Source organism: Desmodus rotundus, chromosome 10 (assembly GCF_022682495.2).
Source record: "Desmodus rotundus isolate HL8 chromosome 10, HLdesRot8A.1, whole genome shotgun sequence".
Taxonomy (NCBI): domain Eukaryota; kingdom Metazoa; phylum Chordata; class Mammalia; order Chiroptera; family Phyllostomidae; genus Desmodus; species Desmodus rotundus.
In genome coordinates this window covers 96,057,018-96,069,211 of record NC_071396.1, presented here as the reverse complement: position 1 = coordinate 96,069,211, position 12,194 = coordinate 96,057,018, and the positions used below count along the sequence as shown (strand labels likewise).

At 43.0% G+C, this 12,194-nt stretch overlaps 1 protein-coding gene across 3 annotated transcripts in view; it reads left to right on the top strand.

Annotated features, from left to right (window-relative positions):
* Window positions 1-12,194, top strand: part of DYM (dymeclin) — a 286,983-nt gene that overhangs the window by 129,398 nt on the left and 145,391 nt on the right. For all 3 annotated transcript variants that reach the window (XM_053912308.2, XM_053912309.2, XM_024580592.3), the window contains exons 12-13: window positions 1,658-1,771; window positions 2,706-2,800. In XM_053912308.2, the coding sequence (XP_053768283.1) occupies window positions 1,658-1,771; window positions 2,706-2,800 (209 nt within the window). The remainder of the gene's footprint in view (window positions 1-1,657; window positions 1,772-2,705; window positions 2,801-12,194) is intronic.

Below are 12,194 nucleotides of genomic sequence, written 5' to 3'. Positions count from 1 at the left end.
TCCTAGTAGCTTGTTCTTATTTTATGGAGCAAGTATTCTGTCAAATCTCATCAAATACACTAATTAGAATTAAAACTTTTCCAGATTCTTAAATTATTTGTTTAATTAGGGGGTCTATTTGTTCCATGTGTTAAGTTTCACATTATTTATTTACTTGGTAAACTTTTTACCATGAGCACATTAAATGTCAGCACAATTAGAAGAAAATAGTATGAATCACCGTAGACTCATCATAAACAGTCTTCTGCTCTTATTTTATCTTCCTGCCCTACCCTCACTGCCTTTTATATTTTGGCCAAAATCTCTTCGAAAAATCTTATAAATTGCATATATACAGGTTAATTTAATTTGTAAATATTTCACTATGTCACTTTAACAAGAATGAACTAAAAAAATATATAACCATTATACTATTATCACATCCAATAAAATAATTTTTTAATCCTTAATTCATTTTTCCAATTATCTTTAAAATGTCATTCTGAGTTGGTTGGTTCAAATCAGTTTCCAAAGTCCATTTACTGTATTTGGTTCTGAGGACTCTTTTTAATCTGTGATCGTCTCTCCCTTTCCCACCTTTTATATCCCATTTGTTTGTTGTAGGAACTGGGTTATTTGTTAGTGGAGTTTTCTCCGTTGGGCTTTGGCTGATTCTGTCATTGTGTTATTGAACACGTACTTCAGTCCTTGGTATTTCACATACATCAGTAATTAGAACAGAGGCTCGATTTGATGTAGCGTGGCCCTCTTTTAGATTACTGAGTTGTTCTGTTTTCCTCGTGGCTTTTTGTTGCCCCTGCACAGTTATCACTGAAAGGCTAGACTCATTTCTTTCCGATGGTGGTGGGACCTCCCTCGCAGGTGTGAGTGAGTGATGGAGGCCGAAGGCAGCCTGCCAGTCTTTCTTTGTCAGGCGTGGATGGGGCGGTGCATGGCACATTGACTCCCTGAGTCACGGAGAAAGGGAGTAGCAGTGCCTTAAATAGAAGAAAACCTCAGGGAATTTCAGTGCTCAGCTGAGCCTGTTGGTTTTGCTGTGTTTTACCTCCCTTGCGTGGCAGCCTGGAACTGGCTGCTGTGCTGCCCACTTTTTGTCCCCTGCCCCCCCGCCCCCTCTGTGATACCCTTGTCGCAGACCTGCAGTGGAGCCGTGCCAGCTGCAGTTAGAAGACAGCTCTGCTTCCTGAGGCCTGGCAGGGAGCTGCCTGCTCTAAGTAGTCGGGAAAGAACACGGGCACGTCTTTTCTTGAAGATCTTGGCTGTTTGCATTCTTGGCCTTTTTCTGAATGCAGCGTGGAGGCTTTTTGTGGTTGTTGGGATGGCTCCACTTTTCAAGAAGCTCCTTGGTTTTCTTATATTTGCTTTCAAACTGCTGATTGTCTTTTCTGTCGCTCTTGTCCTATGTGCCATACCTCCCTTCTGTCTGCTAACAATTCCTCCTCTGTTCAGACCTGGGTTTTTTTCTTTTATATTGGAGGAGGAAGGAGAAGTAAACACGTCCGCGCAGTTTGGCTATCTTGCACGGAAAGTCTCACAGTTCGCTTTTATATACTGTTTAGCTGATAGCATGGCCATGGCTTATCTGAAGCCATAGGCATGGGCAATCCTTTTTTCCTAAACCAGTCGTGTTTACTTAAACTTATCTTCCCCGTTGCAGATATTAAAAAATATTACTTGGTATTCAGAACGGGTTTTAACAGAAATTTCACTGGGGAGTCTCCTGATACTGGTCGTAATAAGAACCATTCAGTACAACATGACGAGGACAAGAGTAAGTATCCCATCGCTCCTTTTTTATCGCTATCGCTATCGCTATGCTTAAGACTATAGTGTCAAGCAGTCTCAATATTTGGAGTGCCAACATTCTCATGAAATACAGTGGAAAAACACTGATCAGTACACAGTCACTGTACTACATGATCCTAAGGCACTACATATAGTATCTGTTCCTTAATATTTAGTAGATTGTATGATTAGAGAAATATTCATGAAATTGAACACCGGCCATGGAGCACATTTTAGGTGAAAGATGCTGTCTTCTGTGCTGGACCAATAAGACGGATTTGCCTTTTAAAAGCAACAACAGACTTAGAAGATAAGAGCACAAGAAAAAAATGAATTCATTTGGGAAAGAGAATGCTTTAAAGAGTAAAGGAAAAATTTCAGCTGGATTGTATTTGCCGTACCTGGGAGTAAATTTCAGTTCCAGTCAGTAGAGGAGCCATATACAGAATTCATAACTTAGAGAAACAGTCAAGTTTACTGGCCTGTTTTCAGTCATTTCCTTCTGTGGGGCTAATGCAGATACATGGCCACAGTCTTTTATTTGAAACTCTAGGGACCAGGTGTGCTTTCGAATGGAGACTTTTGATTTTAGAAAGATAATTGTAGTGCATATGCTTACACGGTATGTACCCATTGGGTTCTGGAGCAGCACACCGTAATTAAACATTAATATTTCTGCAGCTAAATACTTCAGTATTCACCAGGGCAGGGAGAATGAAGGCCATAGATAGCATCATACTCTTGTGCCAGATGTTGCTTCCAAATGTGCGGTGAGAAATCTTTGAACTTTCGCAATCAGAGAAAAGGGACCTGAGCTTTCAAAAATCAATGACAATCGAGTTTACATTTGCTTCTAATTAACCTTGTTTAAAACGTAGAGGAGACTTGATGAATGCTTTCAACTTGCTGTTTTCTGACAGGACAAGTACCTTCACACAAACTGTTTGGCCGCCCTAGCAAATATGTCGGCACAGTTCCGCTCTCTCCATCAGTACGCGGCCCAGAGGATCATCAGGTAAATGTGAGCTTGGAAAGAGACCCTGCCTTTTGCTTTCTGACTGACCCACTGAAAAGGGGATCACGGTGGTCCCTTTTAAAGGTTATTTTCAAGGAGTATCAAGTTTTCCTACTTAATTTTTGTCAGCTCATTTCGTTGAAAAGACCTTCTTCTTTTTTGTTTTCTAGCCAAACTTTTCAATCAAAATTAATTGTATTTTAATTCAGTATTTTTATAAATCTGCTTTTAAGCTTTGCATATTAGATTTTTACAGAGGAGCAGGTATATTTCTTAGTAATACAACCTAAATTTTCATTAACGTATTTGTTGAGCATTTTATAGAACAGTGCACTGCCCTTCTGGGCGTTACCTGTGTTTGTTTTGGAGAATTCTTTTTATAGCATACTGGTTATACTATATTCGTTTTTGTATTATATTAGTTTCTTTTTGTACCATACTAGTTTTCCATTGCTGCCACAAGTTAGTGACTTAAAAGAACACAAGCATTATGTAGTTCTGTAGGTTAGAGGTTCAACAGGGGTCTCACCAGGCTAACGTTAAGGAATCAGCAGGCTGTCACCCTTTCTGGATGCTCTAGAGAGAATAATGGAGTTTTATTTAATACCGTATTAATAAGGAGCTGTGATAAGCAGGGAGTATCAAAATCAGTTATAACAATGTCCACCCTCAAGTAGCTTGTACTTCATAGCAGAGATGTGACGAGTCCCAACACATGTAATATACAGCAGAATGTCATACATATTAGAATGACCTCCTACGGTGAGGGTGAGTGGTTGGTTCAGAGAATAGCGAGCTCCCATCTAATTGAGAAATTAGGCGAGGTGAACAGAGAGAGATGACTGTAGGGACTCGCCTGAGAGACGAGGGCATCAGTCACAACAAACCAAAGCAAACGGGAGGGGGTGTGGTGAGAGAGCATGGTTTCATTTGGAAAAGAACCTGACCGTTCAGTCGGCGTGTCGTGGGTCTGTCCAGGATTACAGGAGAGAAACCGGAACGAGCCAGCTGGGCCTTCTTGTGGAGGGCCTTCACTCTCAGACCCACAATTTAGGACAATAAAGCAACAGGAAAGGAGGGTTACTCTTCATTAACAGCACCAAGAGGAGATGTGAATGAATGAATGATAAATGGGTTTTAAAAGAAACGATTTAACGGAAACTTCTAGAGTCACCAGTTTCAGCAGAGGCGATGTGAGCGTCCTCTGTTTGTCACGCGGAGGGACGAGCAGTTCTGGTACGTCCCAGGGGCCACAGTTGGGTAGCCAGTGTGGCCCAGAGGGCCCACACCGTCCGGGAGGGTGATTTCTTGTTAGAAATTGCAGACTGTCGGCCCAGCTTCACACCTGCTGCCTCTGAGTCTTCATTTTAACAAGATCCCCACATGATTTATACACACATTAAGGGTTGGAAAGCACTTTGAATTCGGGCCTGGAAGTCAAGATTTATTCCCTTAGAAAACACTTGTCTCAGATTGGAAATGGGGCCCAGCTTTTTTGTACCTTGAGGGAACTCATTGTGTAGTTTGTGTTTAGGGTGTAGAACTGGGCAGTAAGATAAGGAATGCACCACAAACACTGTTGAGACGCACAGAAGATTCAGGACAGCAGTCCAACTCAAGGCTGGCCAGGTGCGCTAGTGACTCCTCCGAGCGACCAGTTTTCATGCGCACGTTTTCCAGATCCGCTTTAGGAGGAGACTGTACGGTTTTGTATCTGTCAGTTGCAAAACCATGTGATCTTTAACAGCGCAAAGCCGAGTGACAGATTTCATTGCCATGAAAATAGGATATGAATAAAGCTTTTAAAAGCCTTCTTAGCTGCCCATAAATGTAAGGAATGATTTCATATGGTGCCTGAGCTACTGTTTCATATTTAATGACAACATGTCTTCCACTAACTTGGTTCTAGAAGAGTCACAAACATGATTTCAGTATTTCTCATCCATGAAGACTTCGAATGTGCCTAAGCATGGATATTTGAAATCGTCGTTTGAGACTAGGCCTATTAATTCCATTAAAAGCATTCATAAGAAGTAGACTTTGTGAGGGATTGTTGTGGGTTACAAGGATGTCGTTACTTCCTGCCCTTAGGGCTTCTCCTACTGCCTCTTTTGCTCTCCCCCCACTGGCTCCTTCCTCTGGGTCCTCCCTCACGTTTGCCTTAACAGACCCTAGAGGGTTTTCTTCATCCTAAATGGTTTTCTTTTCTTTCGGCCCGTTTTCCCTGGGAGTTCCCATATGTGCCTGTGACTTCACCTACTCTGCACTTGTACATGGGAAACCACCCAGATCTACATTTATAATCCTGATCTTTCTCTTTGTTTTTGGAGGCAGGCAGTGTGGTAGAGTAAGTTTACTCAGAGCACAGAGTAAGTTTGGGGTGCCAGCTTTAAAACTTCCTCGCTGTGGCGTCTTAGAGAAGTTACTTTACCTCTCTGTGCAGCAGTTTCCCCTCCGTGCGGTGGGGTGACAGTGGCTGCTATCCTATCTGAATGGATATGCGGAGGAGGAAGCAAGTTAATACTTGTAAAGGGCCTGGCACATAGCGTGAGCTATAGATGTTGGTAGCTGAGCCCGATCCCTGCTAACCTCACCGCCTGGGTACCCCACCCTCACCTCAAACTTTTATTCTGTCTAAAACTCTACTTGTTTTTAAACCTGCTCTTCCTCTTAAATTTCCTCTCCTGAGTAATGGCCATCACCACAGCCACCTAAATTGCCAAGCCAGAAACCAAGTAATCTTCTGCCATTTCTCCTTTCTCCTCAATTCTGTATCTGGCTGTGCCCAGGGATCCCATCTAACGCTACCATTGTACTTGCGTTCATACTCTCTTTTCTGTCTCTGCTGTTGCTGCCTTGGATCACGTCACCTAAACTGTGCCAATTGTCTCTCTGGCCCTTTTGCCTCCCTATGTGGCCCTCCACACTGTCGCATTCTTCTCAAAAGCATACCTGATCTTACTGCTTGCTCCCCATGCTTAAAATCATTAAATGGCTTCCCTTTGCTCACAGGTTGAAACTCAACCTCCTCAGAGCAGTGGCTCTCAGCTGTGGTGCTTTTGTCTCTAGAGGGCGTTGGCGATGTCTGGAGCAAGGTTTTTTGTGTTGTTTTTGTTATTAATACAACAGGGGAGGAGTTTGCTGCAGACTTCTAGTGGGTAGAGGCCAGGGACATTCTTAGCTAGCCTGTAACGCCCAGGACAGCAGAGAGTGGCCCAGCGCAGAATGGCAGTGGTGCTGAGGCGGGGAACCGGCCTTTGAGCGGCATGCTCTGTGCCCTTCCCTCCGCTCTCGTCCTCACTACTTGATGTGCACTAGCTGCTCCGTCCTGTGGGCTCCGCCGCAGTGCCCTGCCCTTCCAGCCTGCACTCCTGTGTCCACATAAATGTGGTCTGGAGTTAGAAAAGGCTGAGCCAGTTCCTGGTGCCACCTCTGCTTTTGTAGGGTTTTCCCACCAGCCTCCACCTCTCTCTTCTGTTTTAGCGTTCACCCGCAGTGGTCAAGCCCCCCGCCCCCATCCTGGGCCTTCTGACTTTAGACCCAGCTGCTGCTGCACAGTCACGTCGTATTTTCCTACTCAGACCAGAAGGAGAAGGAGCCCAACGGGCCCTACTCATCTCTTTGTGGCAGCCCCTGGGACTCTGTCATTCTGGCCCAGGGCTGGTTCCTGGGGCGGGAGCAGCAGGACGGGCCAGGAAAGGAGAAAGTCACACATAAGAAAATATGGCTGTGGTGACCTGGTTTCTCTCAGAGGTGGGTGTGAGAGAGAGAATTTAAGAATCTTGACCTGGTGACACACTGGCCTGAAGTTGCAAGTCTTGTTTAAGCCAAGTAGTAATTACTGGAGATAGAAGACTTGTCTTACGTTGCTTTACATTACTTTCCAGAGAGTAGCTCTCAGCACACAACAGGCTTTTGATAAATACACTGCTTAGTGATTTATTCTTCTAAGATGGGCTGGCCTTTGGGGTGTTAAGCTTAGTTCTGGACCTGTGATTCTGAGACTTTACGTAAGTTGAGTCGTCTATGGCTGTGTTTTGCAGATACCTACTACTTTTTGAAGCTAGTGAAGTTGATAACAATGTAAGACATTATTGGAAGCCTCCTGGTTTTTCAAACTTCTTGAGAATAAAATAATATAAAACAGATTTTTAATGAAATCATTTATAAGTGTAGTGTTTTGTAAAATCCAATTATGTAAATTTAAGAATTTAAAAATTCTTCAATCCATGAAATTTAATTTTTAAAAAATAGTTAAAAGATTTTATTTATTTATTTTTAGAGAGAGGGGAGTGGGGGAAAAAGAGAGGGAGAGAAACATTGATCCTTTGACTTACGTACGTGCCCCAATCGGGGACCGGACCTGCAACCCAGGCATGCGCCCTGACCAGGAATCAAACCTGTGACCTTTTTTTGCTTTGCGGGACTGTGCCCAACCAACTGAGCCACACTGGTCAGGGCACAATCCGTGATTTATGCTTTCACCTTTTCTAGTGTGAACAGCCACCACTAGTGCAGACGTACACTTTGGATTTTAACCAGGTTCCCTGCTGTGCACTCTGCCTTGCCCCGAGCTGGCAGTTCTCGTAAGCTTCCTTGTTCTGCTCTACACGTGTAATGAGACACGTTTTAGTCACCCAGCATCTTTCTGGAGACTACAAAAACACAGGTTTGTTATTTAACTCTGGGTAGTTAGCACCTCTATTTGGGACAAATACACACGGTCTGGCAGTAGTAAGGCCTGCTTGCGTGTAGTTGGTAGGGTAGTAATATGGGTGTAATAATTTATATGTTTAACTTGAACATTTCACGTAAAATGTCATAGGGTGTGCTTGAGTGTGATACTGTTGTGTTACAGAATCACATGCTTAGGATTTTGTAATCAAAAAGGGGCGTTATTTGTGCCAGACCCTGTAGCTCTTTTAGAATAGCCCATGGAATCAAAGAAAGATAGACAATTTGTTTTTAATAATACCTTCTCTTATTAGCCTACCCATCAGGCTTCCTTACTTCTGTCCCCACTGAGTTAAGTTTACATGGACTGAGTTTTTTGGGGTTTTTTTTAGCCAAATAATATATTAAAGTGAGAACATACAAGAAAATATCAAGAAGCAAAATGACCCATTTGTAGTTGGGATAAATTTATGTTACATGACATAAAATATTCAAATATGTGATATAGTAAGATACCTGGTTATTTCTCTTGGTTATGATATTTCAGGAATACTTTCTTATGTTAAAAATAAGGTCCATTTAATGATAAATTCATACCTGTCACCTTGTTGTCTCACCACTTGTCTCTATTTTGCTACATTTAAAACTGGGAAAAGACTGGAGGCTTATACAGTTTCAGGTGTTGGTGTTTCACAGCCGGTAAGTGTCTGTTCCAGGCGTGTCCAGGTTAAAAGCCACCGTACTGTAAAAGCAAGAATGGCAGAACTTGATTTCCAAGAGTAACTCGTCTGCCATGGGACCGTGGGCTTTAACTCCTGAGGGTTTCCTCAAAGGGATGGTTCTGTACAGTCTAAGGTGGCCAAGCCCACGTCCACTGCCCCTGCCCCTGCTCCTCATTCCAGGTGAAGCACCTGAAGTTGTATGTAGTAGGGGAATCTGAATGGCTTCGCCCCCCCCCCGCCCCCCCTTAAACTGGCTAACTGACAAAGCTGTGGGTGTGTTCAGGTGTTGTAGTGCGTGGTGTACAGATATTTTCCTGGAAAATAAACATGGAAAAGAGGACAAGAACTGTATATCTTTTAGCCCCAAACTCTATTATCTGTCTTACATCTAATGCTTGATGTTAGTGTTTTAGAAATTCAGTGAATACTTACTAGACTTTTGCTACATGTCTACCACTGTGAAGTACTCTTTAATTTGAGATTGTTTACATTCAAATTTGAGACTAACCTCATTCATTATATCTAGAAATTAAGTGTTAGTTGTAAGCATGTCGCTTTTACTTTTTTAACACTTTAATTTCAACCTTATTGTCTAATATCATTATAGTCGTGAAATTGTTTCCTAGGGAAGGGATTATCTGATATTAAGCACTATAACAAATAAACAGTTTAGTCTCTTTCCAAAATATCGGTGAGTTAATGTCTGTTTTGCATCTCTAAAGCGATGTGCGATACTTACTTTATGTGAGTGTTGCTAGAGTTCATAGTGGCTTGTAAAGTCTTTCGCAGCTCTGTTTCTTTTCTGTTACAGTATTATAACATTTTTAAAATAATTTTCATCTAAAAATAAACCTGGATAACACCTCTACAAAATATTTCTCGATGTTAATATTCCTAGATACTGATTCCTTGCCAAAAGGATCATCATTTTGCCTATTTTCCCAAACAATTCCCTAAATGAAGACCTCAGTGATATGGAATGGGAGTTGTTAATAATAATAATGTGTTTTATTTTAGATTGGTAGGAGGTCTGAGCAATGGGTTTGCAATATAAGTACTTCTATTAAATGTATATGATTCAACTTTTTAAAGCTAGAATTAACTTGTTCCTGCTGAATCCATAGGCAGTGAAGAAGTTTCAGTTTCCCTTTGGTCCGTGCTGATCCTTGTTCGATCTTGGCGTAGCAGTAGCCAAGAAAGGAAGGAGGAATGTTTTGCCTTAAAAATCTGGCTTCCTGCACTTCCTATGGCCAGTGGTACTTTGAAGGTAGCTAATTTTTTTAGAAAAACCTGACATGACTTGCTTTTTAGTTTAGTGTTTTTCTTAAGAAATTATGTAAGGAGCATTTAGCTCCCGGTTGAAGAGAGGTGCCAGGTGAAAATTTAAGTTTCCAATAGAACATTTCTAACTATACAGAGAGAGCCGTGAATCATTAAGCCCCCATTCATGGCGACCACTGTGAGGGACCTGAGATTTTTACCCTACTCTCAAGCTAACAAGTCGGACTGCCACCTTCTGTGGCTCCTGGTAGAGACTCAGATTTCTGGGTCAGAGACAAAGGCGGGTTTATTACTCAGAGCGTCGGTAGGAGCCAGCGTGTCATCGTTTTCTTCGGTGGTTCCCCATGCCCGCAGGGCAATGTGATGAGGGCCAGCTGGCATCTGCGCACGCAGTGGGTCGTGTTACAGGAGAGGAGCCCTGAGCTTAGGAAACCCCAGTCACTCAGAGTAGCCTTGAAGCAAACCTGCCCAACCTTTGGTTTGCATCGAGACATCTTTTCTGTATCTGAGAGCAAACTGCCCTCTGCCCTAGAGGGAGACGCTGTCTCTGCCCCCCGAGTTCACTCCACAACACTCAAGAAAAGATAGTTCAGAGCACAGAGCTGTGAGTGCCTCTGCTTGCACGATGTGCAGCAGCACGCAAGACCCGTGGGGGATCGTGTTTACCTGGTTGTGCGCGTCTGTTGCCAGTTGGGAAAGCATGTCACTCTGTCATTAGGTAGCCAGTTGACGCTGCTCTCAGTTTCATACCGCCCCTGCCAGTGCGTTGGATTGACGTACTCTAGGAGGAGTGACGGACTGAATGGCCTCCCGGTCTCTGCTTTGTCCGTGTGTCCTAGTGCCTCTCCTGCTTGGGCGTCAGTGTCATTATGCAGCCCTTGAAGACTGTTGCTTTGTAGCTTTGATGTAACCAGCATGTTTTTGTTTCAAACACAAATCATGAAACCGTAGGCTTGGAAGCACAGCTAAAGAACATCTAAGACAAGCTTGCATGTTTACATGTGGAAATATTGAAACCCAGGGTTGTTATGTTACCGTCCAAGTGAGCCCTGTTGTGGGAGCAGACACAGAGGCTCGCGTGGTGTTCTTTCCAGCACAAAAGAGAAAAGGCGTGCCCTCTCCACCCCCGCCAGTGTTACGTAGTTGTGCTGCCTGACCTGTTATTTAATGCTGACGACAGAGAAGAGATATACTTGAGTTATATCTGAAAACATGAGCAGTCATTCCCTTTTAAATTGGTGGCGAGAGAGGCTGCTCTTTTCTCCATCTGTCTGGCTTCCAGTCCTTTTCTAAACATCCTTTAGAAACCTTAGGTCGGATTTTGTTTGTATAAATAGATTCGGCTCTTTACAGAAAAACTCACAAAACTTAACATTATCTAACTCAACTCCCACAAGAAGGTGATAAAAATCAATAGTTTTTATTAAAATAAGAACTACTGCAAAAGCTATGTACCATGCTAACCTTAGTCCAATTTCAATTTGTTAGTCAAGAAACTTTTCAATTTGTATTATAGTGGTCAGATAATTGGAACACTCAAATTACTTTAAAATTTAGTCTGAGTAGCCCCAGCTGGTATAGCTCAGTGGACTGAGTGCCAGTCTGTGATCCGAAGGGTCTCTGTTTGATTCCCAGTCAGGGCACATGCCTGGGTTGTGGGCCAGGTGTCCAGTAGGGGGTGGTAAAGGGGCAACCACACACTGATGTTTCTCTCCCTCTCTTTCTCCCTCCCTTCCCCTCTCTCTAAATATAGATAAATAAAATCTTTAAAAAAATTTAGTCTGACTAAAGATGCACAGTGGATCAGCTGTTTTCATTTGGAGTGGGATGGGAGGGGTGAAGAAAGCGTGTGGTGTGGTGTGGTGTGGTGTGGTGTGGTAGGGAGAGTACAGTTAACTACCAGCTTAGAAGGTAACTTCTTGAGCCTATGAATTTGTACATCATTAAATTCACTGGGGTCAGTAAACTTTACTGTAATGAACCCCAAGGTTCCCATCATGTAACCTCAACAAATACATCAGTTCATGACCAACTTTATTTTGTTTATATCTCCACCTTTTCCTGCCTATTTGGGTTATTTTGAAGCAATTTCTGACATCATTTCATCTATCAAAACTGTGCTATGTAAATGGATAAGTTGTTATGATTTGGTCCTTCCACAAGCTGTAGAGAGAAAAATAAAGTTAGTGTTGCAAATATCATGCAAAATGCGGACACCAGCCATCTTGTTGGTCCTGAGCCATTCAGAACCCAGCTCCGTTCGGGCGGAACTGGCGCTCGCAGAGCTAGCCATTGTCACTCGGAGGCAGCTTTATTTCCCCGTGACTGTCGCCCTGTCTGAGGTATGTAATTTCTGTTTTTTAGATCAAAATACTGAGTCTCAGAGAGACTATGAAATTTATTCAGGTTCAGAGGAGCTGAAATTGGAATCTAATCGTGACCTTTGCCTGGAAGTGTTCTTCTCTTTGGGGCAGGCCTGACTTTGATGAATAGTGGGAGGCAGATAATCAGATGTCAGCCACTTTAACCCACATTCCCAGTCAGGAGTGAGTGGAATGTGCAGCAGGCTCTGGGGTGTCCAGGCTCTGGGGTGTCCAGCCCGTGCCCTGTGGGCTGCACGCGGCCCAGGATGGCTAGGAATGCGGCCCAACACAAAATCGTAAATTTCCTTAAAACTTTTTTTTGCTCATCAGTTTTCGTTAGTGTTTGTGTATTTA